Here is a 25,980-nt window from a genome sequence, read left to right on the forward strand (position 1 = left end):
ATTTGTTTTCTTTCTTAACCTGCGAAAGTATAAATTGCATGCATGAAACTGCCTGTGGGTGTATACACACACCTACTAGTAATTTGTGGACCACTTAAATTTTCTACATTATTTTATAAAATTCCCTATGTCTCATCAAGAAATCCAACAAGTCATAAGGAAAATTCTACAAAATGTTTTATTGAAAAGCAAGACAGAACTAAAAGAGCATTGTACAATCTCAGAAGGGTCACAGGCCGAGTTTGGGCAAAAGGAAAGCTCTCTTGGGTGTCTTTCACAGTACGTCTTACCTGCAGAGGTAGATTTCTTGCATAACCTGAGAATCAAACTGGGGTATTGCAAAAAAAAAAAAAAAAAAGCAGAAGCAATACAAAGTACCAACACTCAAACACAACCCCAATTACAGATGTATGCAGTATCTAAATAAATGTTCTAAAAGATTTTTGACAATCTGCATAATAAAAACATGATTGAAAGTGAGGTGAAACTGTTACACAGAGAATCCCAAGTCATACATATCAAGGGCTAAGACATTATAATCACAAACTATGAAATTGTTATTAAAATTTGAGGAAAGGATTGGCCAATTTAAAAAAATAAGTTTTCAGGAGAAAAACATCGTTGTGGTTAACATGATTAGTTACACTGAAAGCATTCTTTAAAAGTTTTACTTTCTGAGTGTGTGTTCAAGCACAAAATAAAAATGTATTTTGTTGGAAGTCACTGCTAAGGAATGTACTGGACCTTGTCATAGGTAACAGGGCATGCACAAGACCAGATGTTGTTCTAATGTACCTGAGGAGGCAAGTGTTTATAGACCCTGTGTGTCCAAACCATGATAATGAACAGACCTTGAAGGGCTATGCGTCTGAGTGGCAAGTAGTTACGGTAGTTTATAAATGGAATTGGCAATTTGCATATGAAAGATGCATTTCTACATTCATCAATTCAGTTGTCTACATATTTCACATTATTAGCAATATTGACAATTTAGCATTGAATGCCATTATTAAACTGCATTTTATTGTTATTACAGTCCAAAAAAAGAGAAATCACATTCAGTATATCCAGTATCAAATACGTCATGGCCCCTTTTAAATGAGACATAGGTGAATACTCAGTTTTGCGTCCAGTTAGTTGAAATAATGTGAACTGTCAATTTGACTGGCAAAAACATGCTTAAAGTGAATATTTCATTTCATACAATTTATTCACCATGCGATACCAGATGTATGACTTTTTTAGAAAAATATCTCTGCACTGTATGTTTAGACAATGCAAGTAAATGGTGTCCAGAACTTTGAAGTCCAAACAGCACATAAAGGCAGCATAAAAGTAATCCACATGACTCCAGTGGTTAAATCTGTATCTTCAGAAGTGATATAATAGGTGTGAGTGAGAAACAGATCAATATTTAAGTCCTTTTTTACTGACAATCTCCACTTTCAAATTATTTTCTTTTTGGCAATTCACATTATTTTTGCATATAGCCATTTACTGGGCAGCAAGGAGAATTTATAGTAAAAAATTATTTAAATATTGATCAGTTTCTCAACCACACATATCATAGCACTTTTCAAGATATGGATTTAAACACAGGAGTTGTATGGATTACTTTTATGCTGCCTATATATGCTTTTTGGACCTTCAAAGTTTTGGTCACCATTCACTTGCAATGTATGGATTTACAGAACCAAAAATCAGCAGAAGAAAAAGTTACACACATCTGTGATGGCATGAGATTGAGTCGATGAGATTTTTCATTTTTGGGTGAACCCCCTCAAAGCCTTTTGCAAAATGAAAATTATACAAGCATATTTCTCCTTATTTTTTAAACTGACTGAAGATGTCAAATTATTTTTTTAATTTTATAAGGTCCATTTATACAGATTGACTTTCATTTAGCTTGTGGTGGGATGGATATTCCGATCCAAAAGAAAAAAACAAACCTTGTTATCTCTTACAAATATACACTGATCAGCCACAATATTGTGTAGGTCCCTCTCGTGCCACCAAAACAGCACCAAACCGCATCTCAGAATAGCATTCTGAGGTGATATTCTTCACACCACAAATGTACAGAGCGGTTATCTGAGTTACCGTAGACTGTCAGTTCTAACCAGTCTGGCCATTCTCTGTTGACCTCTCTCATCAGCAAGGCATTTCCAGCCACAGAACTGCCGCTCACTCGATATTTTTTGTTTTTGGCACACTTGGGAGTAAATTCTAGAGATGTGTATGAAAATCCCAGGAGATCAACAGTTACAGAGATACTCAAACCAGCCCATCTGACACCAACAATCATCCATGCGATTAGCTGATCAGCCAATTGTGTGGCAGCAGAGAAGTGCACACAATAATGCAGATACGGGTCAGGAGCTTCAGTTAACATTCACATCAACCATCAGAATGGTGAAATAATGTGATGTCAGTAATTTGGACCGTGGCACGATTGTTGGTGCCAGATGGGCAGGTTTAGGCATTTCTGTACCTGCTGATCTCCTGGGATTTTCATGCACAACAGTCTCTAGAATTACAGAATGGTGACAATAACAAAAAACATCCAGTGAGCAGCATTTCTGTGGATGAAAATGCCTTGATGAGAGAGGTCAACAGAGAATTGCCAGACTGGTTCTAACTGACAAAGTCTATGGTAACTAAGATAACCTTTACAATTGTGGTGAGATTAATATCACCTCAGAATGTTATTCTGAGATGTGGGTTGGTTCTGTTTTGGCAGCACGAGGGGGACCTACACAATATTCTGCAGGTGGTTTTAATGTTGTGGCTAATCTGTGTAAATGTGGTTGTAAAGATTAAACAAATTTTAATGAAACATCAATACACTTGGCATTTTTTTCCACACATAAGTTTTTCTGCTGGTAAAGATGCTGTTCCTTTTGTCTGTCATGCAACAAAACAGGAAGTCCCTCCCCTCTTAAACTGCAGTACTGTTCCTTGCATTTCACAAAATTCTTAAGAGATGTAGCAGCCTTTTTCAAAGTCAAACTAGCCCTTAATCAGATTCCCACATGAAACAAAGCTACAGACAATGTGGAGATAAAGAATCTCTCAATTTTGACCCCTCTCTTCATCTATAAAACATGTATCTTATTTTAAAGTCCATTTCAATTAAATTTTAATCAAAGCAATAGAAGCATGACCTGTTAAGGACTCTTCTTGGCCCAGACTCAAAATGCCAAGGAGTCTGACATTAATGCCCTATTTCTCAAGTCTCAAGGTCATCAGGACATTTAGAGCTGGACAGGCTTGTTTACTACGTACTGTTATTTCAAAATAGGAATATTCAACATTATATGCATTAAAAAAAATGTATTCTGATCCTAGAGGTCAGACCAAGAGCTACATTCTATTGCAGAGAAAATAATAATGTGCGACCACAGCACAGATGAGCAGGGAAGTGCTGAGAACAGAATGTGGGAAGAAAAAACAAAAGAGACATATGAAACAAAGCTGCATGGCGGCCATATTGGACCACATGACCATTTCCTATGAAAATACAATGTGATAGAAAACAGGGAGTAAAAAGTGCTCACCACAAAGCTGATTACCAACACAAAGAGCAGTTAGCATCTTCGCTTATGTCCTGCTTTTTCCTCACAAATTTAGTTATGATAATAATTGTTAGACAAAAATATATACCTCTACAAAAAAAAAAGCCATCTGAAGGCCAGGCTCAGTCGTCAATCAGTTGTGTGGATGATGTGGTGCCCCCCTCAGACTGAAGCCCGAGTTTCTCTGTTTCTGGCACCAAACCCTCCATCTCTGGGTTCAAGGGCCGGCAGGGGCGCTCTTCTGGCTGGGGGTCAGGAGGGCCTGTACCCTCTTCCTCAGGGTCTTTTGCTGGGCCCTGGACAGCTCTAAGTTTCTGATTTAGGTCATTGCGTTCTCTCTGCAGGGCCCTGCAAAGCTTCTCCAGACACTCCAGTTTGCCTTGAAGGGCCTTGTAATTCTTGTCTCGCACCGTTTTCTACAACATAAATGCCAGAGAATATGACTTATAAAATATTCCTATTTGTAAAACAATTTTGGTTATGGTTTCAAAGTTCAGCAGGAGGTTAAACACAAATTTCTGCATGGCATTATTAAAAATCTGTAGGAGTGTGCATTAATTCATAGTTTTGTTTATTTGTCAGTAGAGCTCGGCCGATATGGGTTTTTTAATGGCTGATGAGAGTAGGGTGGCGAAAGGCCGATATATCACACTTTAATATAATAGGAAATGAAATCTACATAAATTGGCTAAAACAATTTTTTTTATTTAGCATTATATTTACTCAAACTTTCACATTAAACTAACTTTGTAAAAAAAAAAAAAAAAACTACATTTTGTGTCTTTTAGATGGTTGATAGCAGTTTCTCCTGTTTCTGTTTAGAATTCCCATTTTAGTAATTGTTTGCACATAAAGAACTGTAATATATTAGGTAGAAGGAAAAACAACAGTGCACACAGTAGTCCAGCAACCACGGACAGTATGTGTGCAAAAGCAATCACATTTTCTCATAAAAACACAGAATCAAACTAGTTGTACATACATTACACACTGAATATAACATTTACTTTGAAGTTGCTCTATCGCACTCGTGTGGATCTAGCAAGAGCAGCAATCTACAAACCACATCCAGTTAACTCTGCCCGGATCGTCTGCTTAGTGTCTCATGGACTGATCGTCATGCAACATTCGTGAGTCAGAGGGACACCGTTTTGATATTGGCTATTATAAAACATGCTTAAGAGGAATATATATACGAGCACTCCACATGAAGAAAATGGATTTGAATAAGTTTCGTGAGGTTTGTGAATTAAATCTGTTTAAAAGCGATGTCAACATATACACTCACCTAAAGGATTATTAGGAACACCACACTAATACTGTGTTTGACCCCCTTTCGCCTTCAGAACTGCCTTAATTCTACGTGGCATTGATTCAACAAGGTGCTGAAAGCATTCTTTAGAAATGTTGGCCCATATTGATAGGATAGCATCTTGCAGTTGATGGAGATTTGTGGGATGCACATCCAGGGCACGAAGCTCCCGTTCCACCACATCCCAAAGATACTCTATTGGGTTGAGATCTGGTGACTGTGGGGGCCATTTTAGTACAGTGAACTCATTGTCATGTTCAAGAAACCAATTTGAAATGATTCGAGCTTTGTGACATGGTGCATTATCCTGCTGGAAGTAGCCATCAGAGGATGGGTAAATGGTGGCCATAAAGGGATGGACATGGTCAGAAACAATGCTCAGGTAGGCCGTGGCATTTAAACGATGCCCAATTGGCACTAAGGGGCCTAAAGTGTGCCAAGAAAACATCCCCCACACCATTACACCACCACCACCAGCCTGCACAGTGGTAACAAGGCATGATGGATCCATGTTCTCATTCTGTTTACGCCAAATTCTGACTCTACCATCTGAATGTCTCAACAGAAATCGAGACTCATCAGACCAGGCAACATTTTCCAGTCTTCAACTGTCCAATTTTGGTGAGCTCTTGCAAATTGTAGCCTCTTTTTCCTATTTGTAGTGGAGATGAGTGGTACCCGGTGGGGTCTTCTGCTGTTGTAGCCCATCCACCTCAAGGTTGTGCATGTCGTGGCTTCACAAATGCTTTGCTGCATACCTCGGATGTAACGAGTGGTTATTTCAGGCAAAGTTGCTCTTCTATCAGCTTGAATCAGTTGGCCCATTCTCCTCTGACCTCTAGCATCAACAAGGCATTTTCGCCCACAGGACTGCCGCATACTGGATGTTTTTCCCTTTTCACACCATTCTTTGTAAACCCTAGAAATGGTTGTGCGTGAAAATCCCAGTAACTGAGCAGATTGTGAAATACTCAGACCGGCCCGTCTGGCACCAACAACCATGCCACGCTCAAAATTGCTTAAATCACCTTTCTTTCCCATTCTGACATTCAGTTTGGAGTTCAGGAGATTGTCTTGACCAGGACCACACCCTTAAATGCATTGAAGCAACTGCCATGTGATTGGTTGATTAGATAATTGCATTAATGAGAAATTGAACAGGTGTTCCTAATAATCCTTTAGGTGAGTGTACAGTGTATCTGTAAAGTATTCACAGCGCTTCACTTTTTCCACATTTTGTTATGTTACAGCCTTATTCCAAAATTGATTAAATTCATTATTCTCCTCAAAATTCTAAAAATAATACCCCATAATGACAATGTGAAAGAAGTTTGTTTGAAACTTTGCAAATGTATTAAATAAAAAAAAAATATTACATGTACTTAAGTATTCACAGCTTTTGCCATGACACTCAAAATTGAGCTCAGGTGCATCCTGTTTCCACTGATCATCCTTGAGATGTTTCTACAACTTGATTGGAGTCCACCTGTGGTAAATTCAGTTGATTGGACATGATTTGGCAAGGCACACACCTGTCTATATAAGGACCCACAGTTAACCAAGCCATGAAGTCCAAGGAATTGTCTGTAGACCTCCGAGACAGGATTGTATCGAGGCACAGATCTGGGGAAGGTTACAGAAACATTTCTGCAGTATTGAAGGTCCTTCCAGAAGAACAATCATCTCTGCAGCACTCCACCAATCAGGCCTGTATGGTAGATTGGCCAGAAGGAAGCCACTCAAAAATGAAGTGTAAAAGGCACATGACAGCCTGCCTGGAGTTTGCCAAAAGGCACCTGAAGGACTCTCAGACCATGAGAAACAAAATTCTCTGGTCTGATGAAACAAAGATTAAACACTTTGGCCTGAATGGCAAGCGTCATGTCTGGAGGAAACCAGACACTGCTCATCACCTGGCCAATACCATCCCTACAGTGAAGCATGGTGTGGCAGCATCATGCTGTGGGGACGTTTTTCAGTGGCAGGAACTGGGAGACTAGTCAGGATCAAGGGAAAGATGAATGCAGCAATGTACAAAGACATCCATGATGAAAACCTGCTCCAGAGCGCTCTGGACCTCAGACTGGGGTGAAGGTTCATCTTCCAACAGGACAATGACCCCAAGTACACAGCCAAGACAACAAAGGAGTGGCTATGGAACAACTCCGTGAATGTCCTTGAGTGGCCCAGCCAGAGCCCAGAACATCTCTGGAGAGATCTGAAAATGGCTGTGCACTGACGCTCCCCATCAAATCTGATGAAGCTTGAGAGGTTCTGCAAAGAAGAATGGGAGAAACTGCCCACAAATAGGTGTGACAAGCTTGTAGCATCATACACAAAAAGATTTGAGGCTGTAATTGGTGCCAAAGGTGCTTCAGCAAAGTATTAAGCATAGGCTGTGAATAGATATGTACATGTGATTTTTTTCGTTTTGTATTTTTAATACATTTGCAAAGATTTCAAACAAACTGCTTTCACGTTATCATTATGGGGTATTGTTTGTAGAATTTTGAGGAAAATAATTAATTTAATCCATTTTGAAATAAGGCTGTAACATAAAAACATTTGGAAAAAGTGAAGCGCTTTGAACACTTTCTAGATGCAATGTAGATGGTGTGTGATAGAAGTTTTATTGTTATTTGTCATTGAACCATTAGACAAGAGAAACTGCTGAGAAGAGAGAGAGAGAGAGAGAGAGAGAAACAACCAAGCACTTTAAACATCATGAGCTCTAATAAAAGAGACTGTTTTAATGAATCTGTATTGAACATCGGTCTATTATTGCTGGTCACTTGATGGCACGAACAACAAAAATGGTGATTGGTCATTTTCATATCTCAGACGGCTACTTGACGTGCAAGCAGGCGATTCTTCTCGCCTCGTGGCTTGAGAAACCAATCAGCCAAATGGGAAAATTTGTCAGCCAATGGCAAAAATGAATAAATTCTGAATATCGGCCAATTTATCATCTTCGGTGATATATCGGTCGAATACCATTTGTGAGCCGTGTAAGATTACCAGACTTTAATATAATTTCAGGAATGGTTTTTTTCGGAATACTATCCAAGCAGAAATGCCATGCCTGTTATTCATTTACCCCATTCAGGTTAGCTGATATTGGGTTTGCTTATATGACTTTGGAGGGCGGGTTTATGAAGAGAGGGTTGAAGGGATTAATAAAATGGCTAAATCTGGTGAATATTAGCACTGAACTGAAATGTAAACTTTATGTCAGGGGTGGGGGACCTTTTTCCCCATTAAGGGCCATTTGAGTATTTCCAAAATAATTTGCAGGCCATACAATTGCTTGCAATTTCTGATTGGGGTTGAAATAATGTACGCATTTAGTTGCGTGCTCAAACACCTAGAAAAAACACTAAAAGATCTGTCAATTGTACAATATTTTGGGTTATTTAAATTTTTTTATAATTATTTTAATTGTATTTCTTTTTTTACTTTTTTTACAGTTAAGCGAATCAAGGGCATTTTTTGCTTTTAAAATTATTCCTCAAATTATTCTGGGTGAAATGGCCTTGCGGGCCTTCTTCGGCCCTGAGGCCTGATGTTCCCCACCCATGCTTTTAAGCAATATGTGCCAATTATTTCCCTCACCTCTTCTGCCATTTGCAGTAGAGTCTGGTTGTTGGTCTCCCATTTGGTCCTCCATAGAGTTGTCTCCTTTTCAAGCTTCTTGATCTTCTTTGTCATCTGTTCAATCACAAAACAAAAAGGGGTCATGCAGAATATGCCTTTACCTAAAGATAATTAAAATATAATAAGCCTCTTGCATTTTCTTTGCTTACAGCAAGAAAAAAAAATAAAAGTCTCTTCAGTGTATGTTAAGTAGAATCAGGTGAATTAGCTGAAAATTAAGGTGGCAAGATTCTGCCCACTCACTTTCTCCATCTCCTGTCGGAAAGTGGTGAAGACCTCATTGCTCTTGGCGAGGGTGGACTGGAACTCCTCAAACTTATCCATGTACAGAGTGAGCTGCTGTTTTAACTGATGCTCCTGTTCCTTCATCAGCTCACACTTGTGTCTCGACTCAGTTGCGTCTTTCAGCAGCTTAACATTGAAAATATTGTGCATAGGTAAAACCTATATAATAAGGTAATAAATCAGAATTTCTATTTTTATATTCTTGCATAATGGGTAATCCAACTCTCCCTTGTTTTAGGTACCAATCCTTCAGGATTAGGCCTGGCTCTGGAATGTATTAGGATTGTAAAAGAAAGAACTGATCTTGGACTAAATTAATGAATAAATACATTTTACACTAATATAGTGGTTTTCCAACACTACACTTAAAGCGCTTTATATTTGAAACAGGGGACTCTCCTCAACCACCAACAGTAACCAGCAACCACCTGAATGATGCAACAGCAGCTATAGTGCGCCAGTCACCACACACCAGCTATTGGTGGAGAGGAGAGAGTGATAAAGCCAATTCATGGAAGGGAATTATTAGGAGGCCATTATTGATAAGGGCAAATGGATGAATTTGGCCAGGACATCAGGGTTAATCTCCGACACTTAATGAGAAATGCCCTGGGATTTTTAATATCCACAGGGAGTCAAGAACTCTGTTGAACATCTCATCCAAAGGATGATGCCTTTTTACAGTATAGAGTCCCTGTCACTATACTGGGGCATCATAACCCACACAGACCATAGGGCGAGCACCCCCTTCTACCCTCACTAATACCTCTTCCAACAGCAACCTTAGTATACCCCAGGTGGTCTCCCAGACACTGACAAGGCTCAATCCTGTTTAGCTTCAGTCTAGAGCTACAAGGTGATATGGCTGCTGGATTAGAGATACTCACAAACTCTCTTTCTCTCTGCTGTTTCTCTTCCACCTCTCGCATTAGCTCGGCCGTCCGCTGGAGTTTGGCGTCCACCAACTGCTGTTGCAGTTCCTTGTGTTTGAACACCTTGTCGATGTGCTGAGTAAACACAAATATCACGTTTGTTTACACTTTAAAAGAACACATCACTTAATTAGACAATTAAAGACAATAAAAGAAAAAGGCTAAATGTCTGACGTCAAATACATCTCTTATAATAAAAACGAACCACCCTATATTTTCAAACCAAAACAATTAACTGCTACTCAAAGCATGACCTTGTCACCAATTACAAAATATTCTAGGGAGTAAGGTCAACAGTCATCATCTCACATTTCTTTTCTAATAACACCAAAAACTGAAACGTGGCTTACCCATGGGCAGGGGACTACAACCTTTTTTTCATGAAATGCCATTTTTAATTTTCCTTGTTAAGGCGCCTTCAGTTATATTCTTGTTTATGTTGCGATGACAACTAGTGGTATAGATGGAGCATCATGCAAAAACAGATGTTCTCAGTTACCGATGCATTTGTAAAAATGTGTTATTCACAATCAGCCATGATTTGGTTATTTCGCAAGTGAAAATGTTGCACAATCAGTGTCTTGTGAATGGTTGGTCAGTGAGTTTTAACTGTCACACTTTAAGAGTGTTTGGCTTGCCATTTAGCTCCAGACACAGAAATTACTATGAGGAAGACTTACTGGAAGACATATTTTGGCATGCATGCGCAAGGGACTCAACAGATCAAGGTACTTTGTCTAAATTAAATGAATACTATCTCTTGCGATTGCTCTCATGCCAGATATTACACACGTCATAGCTTGACAACCTGTGCTTGTGGAACTTTCATACTAAGGCCTGATAAAGCAACCATTAGCACAGTCAAGATTATGAAATTTGGCTGACGATTATTTGTCAAACAAATAATTGTCTGTTTTAGGGTGTTGCCAATTATGATGATTAATTGTCATTAACTTCTTAAGGTGTATGGGTGTGCTTCATACACTTTAGTAAGTCATTAATCACATTTAACTTGGAATCTTGAAGTAAAATAGGGATGTATCATTTAAGGGTTTAAAATGTAAAAATAATATTTTAAATATGAAAATATATCCAAAAACTTAAAATATGTCTCTCCTTTTGGACAACTTTAGTGTTGATCCATTTTATATTACTCTGTTGCTTTTGGAACTCAGTCAACCAGAATAACTATTATATAATCTTATGTAATGTCCTAGATTTCTCCCTTTCACACATTTTTTGAAAGCTATTTAAGGTGATTTATTAATCGTGACTAGACTAGCAACCATGTACACATAATCCTAAATACATGGTCAGTACTCAGAGTTTTGAACAAGATAGATCCTCATTTCATTTAGGGGTGGGCATTTCGAGTAATTTTGAGTGGAGGCCTTTAACACATTAGAAAACGAGTAATTGATTTCTTGATATTTAGAATTTAGGTTAAACCTTCAACTTTTCAACATGTTTGTCTCATTTCAAAATAAGCACAAAAACTACACAGCAACAAATTGGAAACATACATCCCACGTCATCTGAAGCGATAGAATCATTTTTAATGAAAACGATTTTATTTTTGGGTGAACTACTGCAACAGCATCTTATATCCACAGCACCAACCAATGCATTGAGTTGTCATGGCAAGATTTAGGTGAGAGAAGGGTTTCATTGCTGCCCACGGAAGGCAATGGCACAGAGAAAAATCTAATTGTAATATTCGAGTAATGTTTTTACTAGTCAAATATTTAAAAGCTGAATGAGTACTCGATTTCTCATGCACTTCCCTAATTTAATTTGTTGTTCGCTTTTAGATTGTACTGCAAAGCAATGCATAAGTGAGGAACATGTTCAGAATTACGCAAATAAATGTAAAACAATTAAATGAAATGGTGTGAAATACTACATTCTTAGCAGACACATGACTACAATTCCACCAAGCCATGACTTTCCAAATCTCATATCTCAGCAGTTATGTTGAATTATTTAATAAAACACATCATTAGCTGAGTAAACCCAATTAATGGAACAGGCAGCTGGTGTAAAATGCACCCTTAATTCTCTATAGGGTTGCAGATGTTGTAGGCACTAAACTAGAGTATCACATGTAGTTTGCATATTTGAAAGATGTTGCCTTACCTCCTCCCGGAGCTCGTACTGCTCAATGAGCTTTTTGAGTTTCTCAGCCAGCTCCATGTTCTCCTGCCGCAGTTTGCTGTTGTGCGAGTTGTGCTGCTCCATCTGTGCCTCAATTTCATTGAGGGTCATCTGGAAATGCAGCGTTGCCTCCTTACGCCGCTCCTCGTATTCCCTGAACCTCTGAGAATTCTCCTCCTGCCATCACAATGACAAAAACGTGTTGACCATGCACTTCATAGCATGCGACATACATAACTTGCAGCAAATCTGGTTTCTGAATTATCTTAAAAATAATTGATTCTTCTAGATGAGCTTATAGTAGGTTAACTAGCGATGTTCAATCAGACCTGAACATCAGTTTACTATAAAAAGCTGCGTTTCCCCGATCGATCTTACCAAGAGCATTTTCTAGTAGCGATATTACGAACGTTCTTTATTTTTTTACATGCGTTTCTCAAAACTGAACTTAACATGAACGTGTAATGACACGCTTGAAGTGCTACACAATTGAGTTGCTGTCCGTGTGACAGTGCTGATATGTAACCGTATAGTGATGTTCGTTATTGTAACTTAAATATATATGTGCATAACTTTACAATCTTTCGTAATTTACCTTGCTTTACTTTTTTTTTTATATTTTCTTAAATATTCGACTTAACTACAACTTCACATATTGTTTTTACAATCATTTTGTGCAGAACAATCTTTTTTCTTCTATCTGCTTCCATAATCAGGTGTGCATTTGTAATATTTTTTTTTTTTTCACAGATTCCTCACAATATAAAGCTTCCAGGATTAGTGAAAACAGTGTATGATCCAGCTAATTACAAGCATTCATTAAATATTACAAGGTTCAACGTGTTATCGTGGAGCGCAAAATAAGATGATGTTTGGAAGATGCCCTTTAGGGACATTCACCAATAAAGCAGAGGTCTGTACTTTACTCCCAAAAGTGATAATGGTGACAGCAATGCCAAATGAATAAATGTAAATTTAGGATGATGAGCCAATAAATATGGACGATTTTCATGCATGGCAGCAAACATTTGTTTCTTCTCCAATATTAATTTGTAAAGTTATCTGCATCAATCATGCCACCACTTTGTTGTTACCAGCTATTCCACACAAATAACATTATTTGTTTACTAATTAATCTATTTGTCCATTTAGACTATATAATTTATGCATTTCATTTTTATTATTATTAGACTTGCCTGTTAAAATAAAACACATATATCCTGATATTAAACACTCAGCATAATGTGTAGCTATTGGTTTTTAAATTGTATGAAGTGTAATTTTGTGATTGTCCCGTAGGTGTCTGCATATGTCTATGTGCTTTCGATGCTCTTAGGGCTGTACGATTACTCCAAAGCACTCGTAAATCTATGAGCATTTTCAAGTACTACTTATGTTATGATGCTTTAGGGAAACTTAAGATGAATCTTAAGTTGGAATCCACGATCTAGTACGATGCTTTTGGGAAATGAGGCCCACTTTAGTTGTGACTCAATGAGATCTGGGCAGTGGCTGCTTTACCTTCAGGGTCTTGTTGTGACGCTGCAGTTCTCTGCACAGACTCTCTAGCTTGCTGCGTGCCAGGACTGCCTTGCTGTGCTCACTCTGCAGGTGAATCTTCTCTTTCAACACCTGATTCTGTTTCTTCTGCAACACCTTCACCTGCTTCTGCATGCTCCGACTGTCCTCCAGCTGTCCCAGGAAGAAAACATGACAATTTCATGGTATTTCATTGCAAAAAAAAAAACAAATTACTACTTTTTTTTTGTCCTTTTTGGAGCTTGAAATTCCTTTTAATGTATGGAAGTGTTCAGCTTGAAAATTCTTATAAATATCTCCTTTGGTGTTGCACAAAAGAAAATAAATCATAACGGATTGCAATGACTGAGGGGAACTGCCTTTTTTAAGGACATTAAGCACAAAACATATCTATTGTTGTACAATCTCTTTTTTCTAGGCTCAAATACATACCAGGTCAGCATATTTCTTACAAAGGGCAGCAAGTTTCTCTTCTGGGGTTGTTAAGGTATGAAGGGCCTGCATCAACACCAGAACCTCTTTGCCTATGACAGCAGAAGTGAAGAATAATAATGCACACAATAAATTGTTGTTGACGAACATCATTTTGTCAACTGACCCCTTTGATTTCCCTTTGAAGCAGATTTCTTCCAACCTAAAGAATGCACCTGTTATCTCATAATTAAGTCATAGATCTACTTCTTGTTTAAGCTTCAATACAAATTAAGCTCAATCTACAGCATTTGTGGCATAATGAGCGATTACAACAGAAAATTATTTTGACTTGCCCCTCAGTTTATTTGGATAAAAAAATAAAAAGGCCTGAAAGATTTCAAGATTAACGACATTTGAAATATGAGTTTGAGTTACCGAAGTCATAATTTTTTAGATATGACTATTGTTTTAGGCAGAAAATAAGATATTAGTCACCAACATTATTCCTGCCATATGAATTTTCTTTGTTAAAAGCCCTTACCGTTTATCAATCCTTGTCTCATGTTCACACACATAATGTGAAGTCAAGCAGTTATATTTTTGAAACTGTGTCTTTTAAAGTGTATTACATTGCCCTGCTTAAGTCTATATTAAGTGCCTTAATATAACCATGAATATTTATCTTTTTTTCACTCAAGGACGAAACAAAATTATCTTGCATGGTAATCGATATTACACCACAAATGCTGTCAGCCAAGCTTACCTTACATTGAACCCAAACATTCCTTTAATTCTTTAATGAAAAACACTTTGATAGCATCACCAACCAAATGCTTTTTGGTCCTTGGCTTTCTCAGCATTAGGGTCCAGCTCCCCATCGAGGGGGTCAGGGTTGCTATCCTCCCTTCCGGGTGTCTCCCCTCTCTCCTCCTCCCTGCTCAGCAGTCCCACAAAACCCTCCACGTTTTCCTGGGATGGGGTCTCCACATCGGGAGAACTGCTCCCTTCAACAAGTCCCCGGGCTTCTATACTGCAGACCCCAATAACACCAGCCTCCATGATTTCAGTCACCTGGTTTGAAAAGAAATAAAAAACCTTAAGGAGATAACTTAAGTAAGCGGAGGCTGTGCAGTGTTCACACTGATTGAAGACATGGAGTGTATGTGACATCCATCAATTCAACACAAAGATACCAGTCCTTGCCCAATTTCAGGGGACTAGATATTTACTGCCGGCCAATTAACAGAGCGAAGTGCAAACACACAAAGATATACAGGCTGAGAGAGAGAGAGAGAGAGAGAGAGAGAGAGAGAGAGAGAGACAGAGAGAGAGAAATTACCACGTGCTGCAGAGAAAGCCGTGACAAGCGAGGAAGAGGCTGTGACTCAAAACCTAGTGAGCTCCCTACCTAGACAACATGGGGATCAGGAGCGCGTTCGAACCTCTGAAAGTCTAGAGATTAGTAAAACCACGTGCCGACTTAAAAATTATTTTAGTATGAGAAACTTCTGAATATGAAATAAACATACCGACAGATTTTATAATATATTTAACTTAACTAAGCCCCTATTTTACATCCCAGTTAGGCCTATGTAAATAGTTCATGTAGAAATTATACAGGAGATTATTTTATTATTTTTAATCGAATGGCAAACCATAAGAGTGGGAAACTGAGTAATTGAATCATTTATAACGGTCTCACGAGCTAAAAAGATTCAAACGACCAGTTTATTACGCATATTATAGTTCAGATGAAATATTAAGCTCTAAAACAATCTCGTTGTGAAATCCGTAAAGCAATAAAGCTTTAAATCTCAGGTTAACTTAACTCCACATTCACCACCCTGTTAAACATATTTACATGCGCAGCCAAGCAGATTCAACACTTTCATTAACATAACGCCATTTCAAAACAAAAATCTTTACCGTTACTATTGTACCAGCAATATAAATAAAATACGTAGCTTTTGTAAAAACCAAATGTTTAGCCTTGATATTTTGATAATGGGAGCTGAAAGTGCTCATACAAGTTGGCTTGTCTACTGGTTAGCGAGCTAAAGCTACTTCCTTCGTAAATAACACAAATTTATGAGGACGAGTCCACTTAATGTGCATAGAGTAGCCATTTATTAGGAATAGATATGTTAATGATATTATATATTAAATAAATATGTACCAGGAAGTAGTTTGAGATACAGTACCTGTATGTTTTCAGGGTTTAATTCGAGCCTGGTGTCTGAGCGCGAGCACGTCGCCATGTTGTGACGAAATAACACTGAGAAGTGAAAATAGAGGCATGACAGCAATGGACACAAATAAAATCATACCAAATTACAACATTGTGTATTGTTTCACAAATCCAATGGATCGTTGCTTTTTTGCTTAATCATCTTTCATTTAATTTGGTCAAGACATTAGGATTAGCAAGTGTAAGGCACACCTGGACACCTACGGTTTTTGTCTACTCAAGTACATGGCTTGTGTTTTTTTTTATGTCTGAAAATATGTAAGTACGTTAATAAATAAATGGACATCTTAGAAATGATTCCTTATTACTTTTCCATGTGCAAAATTACAGAATTGTTTCTTGTCCACAAACTGCACGTTTTGTCTTGTGTTTACATCCCATATTCATTTTAAGAAGGTTTTAGAAGCAGATAACCACCTTATTTCCACGAAGCTCCCATGGGGAAACTACACACTTCTGAGTATGACCGCTAACCTCTTGAACTCTGTGGCATTTTTGGGCTTCCGTCATGCATTTTTTACTCTCAAATTTAAAAGCTTACCATTCACACATACAACACCCCCAGATCATCATCGATCTCCTACCAAATTTCACAGTGGTTGCGAGACACTGTGGCTTGAAGACCTCCCCAGGTCTCCGTCTAATCATTAGATGACCAGGTGGAGGATCGGTGATGATCTGGGGGTGCTTCAGGATCACTGGAATTAGGCAGATTCGTCTTTGTGAGGTACGCATGAATCAAGCCATGTATAATGTTATCCTGGAAGAAAACTTGCTTCCTTCTGCTCTGACAATGTCAAATCTGATGATTGTTTTGTTTTTGTCCCAACAGAACAATGCTCCATGCCACACAGCCAGGTCAATCAAGGAGTGGATGGAGGACCACTGGATCAAGACCCATGGTCAGCCCTATCTCCAGATCTCTGGAATGTGATCAAGAGGAAGATGGATGGCCACAAGCCCTCAAACAAATCCGAGCTGCTTCAGTTTTTGTGCCAGGCGTGGCAACAAATTCACGTAACAGCAATGTGAAAGACTGGTAGAAGAGAATGCCAAGATGCATGAAAGCTGTGATTGAAAATCAGGGTTATTCCACCAAATTGTTAAAAATGAACATGAACTTGTTGTATTTGCATTATTTGAGGTCTGAAAACACTGCATCTTTTATCTTATTTTGACCAGTTGTTATTTTCTACAAATAAATATATTGCAAATGATTTTTTTCAGAGTTGTATTTTATTCCACTAGATGGCAGCAAGTACAAGAAAATAAAATCCTTATTCCCGCGGAACTTCTTTGGGACCCGATTAGATTTCTTGTGGCTCGGGATTACTCGGGATTATTGGCTCTGATAATAGCAATAACAGAAACAAAGTTCTTTGTATACACTTGTTGTCTATTTGAATGACTTTTGCTATGTGTGGAAAACAAATGCGGGGTTGCTGGAACGGGAGTGGTCAGGAAGAAAATCTCTGTGGGCAGAGAGCTTGTGAACATGGAGTTAAATTCAGCGGTAGTGTTCGGGTGCGGGAAACTCCCACGCAGACCTCTACCTTCCATCACAATATGCCGATCTGAAATGAAAATGGTGCTCTAACACATTTCAGCCCTTACAGATGTGGTCATAGACATTCAGTCTTTTTCAGTTCAAGCACCACCCTTGTTGTTTCATTGAATATCTTAGCCTCTCAGTGGACTAGTTAAGCCACCATTAGAAAGCTGAGACCCTCCCCATTGTGATGATATAGAACATTGTATATATTAACAGTAAAATTTGATTAGCTGATTTAAACAACTTTACAGCTCAAATAATTCACAAGTTTTAACAGACGTATCAATATGTTTTTATAAAACTATAAGCATTACATTTCTGCTGTTAACCCCTCCAAAAACTGGCCCCATTCACTTCTATTGTAAGTGCCTCTGTAAAACAAATGCTGTCAAGTGAGCTTATTGTATTGAACATAAGAAATATCCCTTTAACATTTTCATTGTTAGAAGACATCATGAAATATAACTAGTTATAATTGTCTCATTTCCTTTTGCCAAGAGGACAACAAACTGGCACATTTTAACCCACACTCCCTCACTCTCGCTGAGTGATTCAATGTGTAAATGCCTCTCTAAAAATAAAATGTGATTTTTTTATTATTATTATACAAAATTTAAACAATCAAACTTGCATGTTCAAATACGTCATCATATAGTTATATAGCGACCTGCTCAGGCTCAGCAACAGTTAGGCAACGGTATGAAACATGCATTTGAAGCACCATTTGGCGCGTAAAGCTGCACTTCTCCAGCTTGGCCTGTAGGAGGCAGCCTCATACTAGTAGTCGCTCTAGTGTGCCAGTTAACCGGAAAAGAAGAAACCTATGGCATAAATATCTTAGTGAGGTAGAATTAACATGATTAGAATTAGAGTTGGTGGAGGACATAGAAGAGCTAAATGGGAAAATATGGGAAGTTTTGTATAAAATAACAGACACTGTCATAGGAAAAAAGGGAAAGTCTCAAAAGAGGAAAGTAGTTCCCTGGTTGACAGATCAATGTAGTATAATATAGAAATAAAGCATTTAGAAAGATCAGAAAGACGTATTTGTATGAAGACTTCATTACGTATATGAAAGCACAAGCAGAAGTAAGAAGGATAGTTTGAGCAGCTAAAAGGAATTGCTGGAGAGATTGGAGTAGCACAATATACTGACATTAGTATGGTGTTCAATAAGGAAAATAGGTGGAATTTATAAAAATAAAAGTTTACCTGTCTTAAAAAATGATGAAGGAAGAATAGCTGTGACAGACACTGAAAAAGTCAAAAGTTGGCAGAAGTGTTTGTTAGAGTACATAGTGACAAAAATGTGTCAGAAAAAATTAAAAGGCATAGAGAGCAGAATAAGAGCCAGCATCCAGATGTGCTGGTGAAAATAAATACTTCTGTAGACACTTTAGAAACAGAATTTACCCTACATGAACTAAAAAGAGCTCTAAGGGGAGTTAAGCATACATCTCATGGCAAAGATTATATATGTTACTTAATGATTCAACATCTGTCAGATAGATCATTAGACATCATTTTAAGTCTGTTTAGTAAGATATGGAATGCAGGTAAACTTCCTTCCTCATGGAAGCATGTAATTATTGTGCCAGTAGGGAAACCTGGAAAGGATAAATCCAATCCAAATAATTACAGACCCATTGCATCAACTGCTAATTGATGTAAACTGATGGAAAAATGATTATATATAGAAACTAAATTATATAATGGAACTAAAAGGACTTATTCTTCCTTTTATTCTTCCCAGTGGATTTCAGGCAGGTCGGAGTACTATGGATGCTGTGTTATGTCTAGAAGCAGATATTAGAAAAGCAAAAGCAAATAGAGAGGCGATATTGAGAAAGCATATGATATGCTTTGGAAAGAGGGGCTTCTAATAAAACCTAAAAGTATGGGAATTGGAGGAAAAATGTATAACTGGATTTTGGATTTTCTTCTTGAAAGAACAGTACAAGTTAGGGTAGGAGTAGATTATTCTAAGACATATAAAATAGACAATTGAGCCCCACAAGGGAGTGTATGTAGTCCAGTATTACTTAATGTTATGATAAATTACGTTTTTAGTCATATTAAAGGAGATATAAGAAGGTCACTTTATGCAGATGATGCAATATGGAATATAGGACGTAATATAACACATGTCACAAAGTTTACAGAAAACAGTTGATGAAGTGGAGACATGGGCAAATAAGTGGAGTTTCAGATTATCAGTGGCTAAAAAAAGGTCACGAGTTTCACAAAAAGGAAAACTGTACCAGAGGTTAAATTGAAATGATATAAACAGGGACTGGAACAAGTTTCATTAGTAAAATACCTTGGTGTATGGATGGAACCTAGATTGACATTTGGAGCACACGCTAAAAAGCTGATTGAAAAGTGTAAAACAGGAATAAATATTCTGCGATGTTTATCAGGAGTTGAATGGGGAGCTTGTAGATTGTCACAGAATATACTGTACATTAATCAGATCAAGTTTGGATTATAGTTTATGGATTTGCACCTGCATCCATAATTAAAAAGATAGAAAGCAGTGCAGACTCAAGCCCTAAGAATATGCTGTGGTGCTTTTAAACATCTCCAATTTCAGCATTGCAGTTAGAAGTTGGGGAAACTCCTTTATTTCTATGTGGGTATAAATTGAGAATGACTTATTGGGCTAATGTAAAAGGTCATAAAGAAAGTCATCCAGTAAAGAGCGTGCTAGAGGAGTGTTGGAACATGGAAATAACAACTTTAAAAGCTTTGGATGGACTGCTAATAGGGATGCACAGACAGTTGGTATTGCAAAATACGCAGTCAGCCTTACTGTGGTTTTATCTAACGTTCCCCCATGGATATATCCTACGCCTTTTATTAACCTTCAATTGCAAAAAAAAAATCAAGACTGAGAAAGATGTCACTAAGGAGGTTATTGTCCAGCAGTATTTAGATCAGGTGTATTCATCAAGGCTACATATATACTGTACACTGATGGATCCAAAGATCCACTCTCTGGTCGCACAGCTGCTCCAGTATATATTACAAAATCCCAAAATAGTATTAAGAAAGAATAACTCATCATATATCTGTGTATGCAACAGAATTGTTTGCCGCGTTGTTAGCTCTCCAGTGGGTAGAAGATGTAAAACGTATCGGTTACCTAACGTAACCTCGGTTCTCTCTAGATGAGGGAACGAGTATTGCGTAAGCTAGTTTACGCTACGGGAAAGATTAATCTTTTCTGAGATGTTGAAGCCAAAAAATTATCCTTAATTTTTGCAACCATTGTCAACGCAGTGCGGCAGCTGAAGACCTTGAGCGGGCTAGCTAGCGAGCTCATAGGTTGCTCTGCGGCAACTGCTGCAGCCTATAGACGAGCTTGGGCGAACTCGCATCCAATGAGAGGCGTCCGCGCGCTCACTGCATCAAAGCCCGCCAAAATGGGCGTGACTTGAGTGCATATAAGCGTAGTTCGTAGGCTGGAACCCTGGTTTTCATTGACTGAAGCGAAAAGTCGCTCGTGGCGCGAGCACGGCCGGCTACGCAATACTCGTTCCCTCATCTAGAGAGAACCGAGGTTACGTTAGGTAACCGATACGTTCTCTTACGAGAGGTTCTCTCGTATTGCGTAAACTAGCTTACGCTACGGGAACCCATTGTCAACGCCGTGCGCGCCAAGCATCCACTGTATGAGCCCCAGGGAATTAAGGGGGACCCGGGGAGCCCTTATGAGTGGGGAAATAATATTTGGCCGGCAAGAATGCGGGTCATTGATTGTGTAATACATAAGCACATAGTGGGAAGGGAACGACAGAGCGGCGGTGCCGGTCTGTGTGGAATGTGTCCCATCAGTGCAGCTCACCAGGGGAGCTGTAGCGTATTAAACCGCTAGTAGTTTTGCCTGCAGAGCGGGCACTTCCATATTGTAAAATCTGACAAAGGTGGAGGGGGAAGTCCATCCCGCTGCCACACATATGTCGTGAATGGAAATCCCGCTGGACCATGCCCACGAGGATGCCATGCCTCTAGTGGAGTGAGCCCTAATGCCCAACGGGCATGGCAGGTCTTTTGACGCGTATGCAGCAGCAATAGTGTCCACTATCCATCTAGATAGTGTCTGTTTCGAGGCGGCAAGACCTTTGGTGCGCCCTCCGAACGAAACAAAAAGCTGCTCAGAGCATCTGAAAGCGGCGGAGCGCACAGTATACAATCTCAGTGCTCTGACCGGGCAAAGGAGATTGGCGTCGCGTTCGCTATCGGGTGCTGGCAGCGCCGATAGGGAAATGACCTGTGCTCTGAAAGGAGTACCGATCACCTTGGGAACATAGCCGTGTCTAGGCTTTAAAATGACCTTGGAGTCACTTGGTCCAAACTCAAGACACGCAGCGCTGACAGACAGCGCGTGAAGGTCTCCCACACGTTTGACTGATGACAGGGCAGTCAGAAAAACGGTTTTGAGTGAAAGGTATTTCAAATCCAGGGATTGAAGTGGTTCGAAAGGGGGCTTTCATAGTTTCGAGAACTATAGAAAGATCCGAGATAGGAACCGATGGGGGCGCGGGGGTTCATCCTTCTAGCTCCCTGAGGAAGCGGATGACCAGCTCGTTTTTACCCCATGACTGGCCGTGCAGGGGTTCAGCGAACGCCGCAACGGCCGCCACATACACTTTGAGCGTGGATGGGGATCTGCCCTTATCCAGCAGCTCTTGTAGAAATACAAGCAGCGACGACACCCCACATGTCCGCGGGTCCAGGTCTCTGTGCACCATTTTGAGAACACAGACCATTTTGACGCATAGAGTCTTCTCATGGAAGGGGCTCTAGCGTGTATGATGGTGTTTATTACTCCTTCTGGCAGAGCGACGGGTAGTCGTTGATCACCCACGCATGCAGCGCCCAGCGCTCTGGGTGGGGATGCCAGATTGTGCCGCGAGCTTGAGAGAGGAGATCTGCTCTCACTGGGATGGGCCACGGCGCTGTCAGTGACAGCTGCGTAAGCTCCGGGAACCATGTCTGATTCTCTCAACGCTGGTCTATGAGAAGCACCGAGTGACGCGTTTTCCTGATCCTCTGCATTACCTGTGGCAATAGCGAGACGGGAGGGAAGGCGTAAAGCGGGCGTCTGGGCCAGTCCTGGGCCAGCGCGGCCTCGCTTTTCGAGAAAAATATTGGGCAGTGAGAGTTCTCTTTGGATGCAAAGAGGTCTATCTCTGCTCTGCCGAATAGGTGCCATAACGTCTGGACTGTTTGAGCGTGCAGGGACCATTCCCCTGGGGAATATTGTCTCTGGACAGTCTGTCCGGGCCGTCGTTCAGGTGGCCTGGCACGTCGCGTCGCCCTCAGCGAGCGCAGGTGGCACTGGGACCAACTCAGTATGCGTTTCGGTCAGATGGAATAGGTTCCTGGATCTGACACTGCCCTGACGGTTTAGGTAGGATACCACAGATCTGTTGTCCGAACGGACCAGGACGTGGTGACCCTGAATGACCGGGAGAAAGCGCCGAGCGCGTACTCGACCGCTATCATTTCCAGACAATTTATGTGAAGGAGCTTTTCCTGAACTGACCATAGGCCGAAAACCGGAGAGCCCTCGCGAGACCGCGCCCCAACCCGTGTTGGACGCGTCTGTCGAGATGACTTTTCGGCGAGATACAGCTCCCATTGTCACTCCCCGCTGATACCATTCGGCCACTGTCCAGGGCTGCAGAGCTGAAATACAGGTCTGAGTCACCTTGATGGGCTGGCGGCCTGTGGCCCAAGCCCGGCGAGACGCCGGGTGTTTAGCCAATGCTGAAGCGGGCGATGTGCAGTAAACTCAGCTGAAGTACTGCTGCGGCTGAGGCCATGTAACCTAGCACTCTCTGGAATTTCTTCAGAGGCGTGAGGCTGTTCATCTGAAAAGATGCGGCTAGTCGCTGAACACGGCGCGCGCACTGTGTAGATAAGCGAGCCGTAATTGCCACGGAGTCTAGTTCTATTCCAAGGAAGGAAATTGTCTGACTGGGCTGTAGTGCGCTCTTGGTCCAATTGACTGCAAGACCCAAACTGTTCAAATGGCTGAGGAGAACTGCTCTGTGAGACAGAAGCTCCATATGTGACTGTGCCATAATCAGCCAGTCGTCCAAATAGTTCAAAATTTGCAAACCCTGACTCCGCAGGGGTGCGACCGCGCGCATCCATGCACTTCGTGAAAGTACGGGGTGCTAAGGACAGGCCGAACGGAAGGACGGTGTATTGATAAACCTGGCTGTCGAAGGCGAATCTCAAGAATGGCCTGTGACGGGGATTCATCTGAATCTGAAAGTATGCATCTTTCAGATCGAGAGAAATAAACCAGTCCCCCTGCGCACATGCGTGAGGAGTTTCCTGATTGTAAGCATTTTGAACGGTCTTTTTGCAAGCACCTTGTTCAAAACCCTGAGATCTAATATGGGTCTGAGGCCACCGTCTTTCTTGGGAACAAGAAAATAACGGCTGTAAAGCCCCGACTCGCTCAGAGAGGGTGGCACTTTCTCTATGGCCTTTTTGCACAGAAGGCTTGCTATTTCTGAATGAAGCATGCACGCTGCTTCCGTGTTCACAGTGGTTTCGAGCGCTCTGAAGCGAGGAGGGCGGCGATCGAACTGTAGCAAATAGCCCTGTTGTATTGTGCTTAACACCCACTTGGATATCCCTGGAATAGCTTCCCACGCTTTGAAGCGTAACGCTAGAGGGTGAATGGCCAGTTCGCTCTGATTGCCGCACACAGAGCGCTGAACAAAATGTGTGAGCGCGTTTAGTGTGTTTATGCATGATTGCTCGCAGACAGCATGAACAGGCTGTTTTGTGAGTGACTTCCCGATTGGAATGAATGGGGAAAGAGTCACATCTGTTACGTGATGCGCAAGCATAGTCATGGGCACAGGACTTACACACAGATGAATGTTTGCTGGCCGTGTAACAGAGCGGGCAGAGAGTGGGCGCATTTATTGACTCTAGCGCTCGAGCGGTTCGTAACCGCTTTATGTGAGCGTGCTCTGGTGGGGACACGAGACATGCAGTGCTTGTGTGTAGAGGTGAACACTGGATTGTGGGCACATTTTCTACACATAGGGCTGGTCGTGTGACAGAGCGGCCAGAGAATTGGCGCGCGCACGCATTTGTGGGCGCCTTCATTGACTCTGACGCTCGAGCGGTTCGTAACCGCTTTATGAGAGCGTGCTCTGATAGGGGCACGGGATGTGTTATGCTTGTGTGTAGGGGTGAACACTGGGTTGTGGGCACATTTTCTACACATAAGACATGTTTGCTCTTTACAAGATTTATTTGGGTCGCCGTGAAAACGTTGTTTGAGTGCAGGCAAGCGGGCAGTGTCACCGGCTTGTTGGCTGCTAAATTCACCAATGCAGTAGCCTGAGAGAAGGGGACTGACAGGGGGCGAAGCTTTGACGGTGGTCCGGCCGCGGCGGGACTGAGCCGTCGTTTGTTCAACACAGTTAGGAAGACTTCGGCTGCTCGGGTTTCAGCGTTACCTTAGATCGAGGCCCACGGGGGGGGGGGGCGGCGGTCTGCGGCGGCTGTCTGAGCGCGATCGAGGGCAGCCGCCCTGTCGACGCTGAGAAGTCTGAGTTTGTTGAACTGGGCGCTGTGAAGAGGCTCGTGCAGGAGGCTGATCACGTGAGCGGCCTGCAGAGGAGCTAGCGTGACGCGGCAGGAAGAGGTTCATGGCTTGGGTGGCTTTCTGGACTTCTGAGAAGCGGTCAACAATGCCACTCACCGCGGAGCCGAAGAGACCGGTCGGAGAGAGCGGTGCGTTGAGGAACATGGAGCGCTCTGCTTCTCCCATGTCGGCTAGTGTTAGCCACAAGTGTCTCTCGGTCACAGTCAGCGAGGCCATGCACTTCCCTAGAGCTTGGGCTGCAGCTTTGGTAGCGCAAAGGGCGAGGTCTGTCGCACTTCGTAGATCAGTAACAGCCTCTGGGTGCCTGCCTTTCTCATCCCACTCCCGAAGAAGGTCTGCTTGTAGGATCTGTAAAACGGCCATTGAGTGCAGAGCAGATGCGGCTTGGCCGGCGGCGGAATAGGCGCGGCCAACATAGGCGGAAGTCGCTCTGCAGGCCTTAGACGGGAGCACAGGCTTGGAACGCCATCTCGCGGAGGGCGGACAAAGGTGTGCTGCTACCGAAGTCCTCGACCGGGGATGGAGGAGTAGCCTCTCTCAATGGCGCCGTCCACCGACGCCAGAGAGGTGGAGACGTGGGAACGGGACCTGGCTGAAAAAGGAGCGTTAAACGACTTTGCAAGCTCCGTGATGTAATTCCGGCAGGAAGGGAGCGGCCCGGCCGCTGGTG

General features: G+C 41.2%; 1 protein-coding gene across 1 annotated transcript; it reads right to left on the reverse strand.

Moving 5' to 3' along the window:
• Window positions 1-194: 194 nt before the first annotated feature.
• Window positions 195-16,384, reverse strand: LOC127626384 (gamma-taxilin-like). The gene is made up of 9 exons (XM_052102132.1): window positions 16,067-16,384; window positions 14,693-14,936; window positions 13,884-13,975; window positions 13,434-13,604; window positions 11,895-12,089; window positions 9,714-9,833; window positions 8,785-8,952; window positions 8,500-8,595; window positions 195-3,991 (listed from the first exon to the last, which is right to left on the reverse strand). The coding sequence occupies exons 1-9, from the start codon at window positions 16,121-16,123 to the stop codon at window positions 3,698-3,700; spliced, it is 1,437 nt and encodes a 478-aa protein (XP_051958092.1). The 5' UTR covers window positions 16,124-16,384; the 3' UTR covers window positions 195-3,697.
• Window positions 16,385-25,980: the final 9,596 nt, after the last annotated feature.

Source organism: Xyrauchen texanus, chromosome 32 (genome assembly GCF_025860055.1).
Source record: "Xyrauchen texanus isolate HMW12.3.18 chromosome 32, RBS_HiC_50CHRs, whole genome shotgun sequence".
NCBI classification, from domain to species: domain Eukaryota; kingdom Metazoa; phylum Chordata; class Actinopteri; order Cypriniformes; family Catostomidae; genus Xyrauchen; species Xyrauchen texanus.

What these genes read in the sequence shown, in the direction of transcription:
- LOC127626384 (XM_052102132.1), bottom strand. Translation starts at nt 16,123, where the DNA reads ATGGCGACGTGCTCGCGCTCAGACACCAGGCTCGAATTAAACCCTGAA. An exon ending in CAAGGACCAAAAAGCATTTG is followed by an intron (nt 13,976 to 14,692) that starts GTTGGTGATGCT and finishes CTGCTGTCATAG; the next exon opens with GCAAAGAGGTTCTGGTGTTG. An exon ending in AGTACGAGCTCCGGGAGGAG is followed by an intron (nt 9,834 to 11,894) that starts GTAAGGCAACAT and finishes GTGTTTACTCAG; the next exon opens with CACATCGACAAGGTGTTCAA.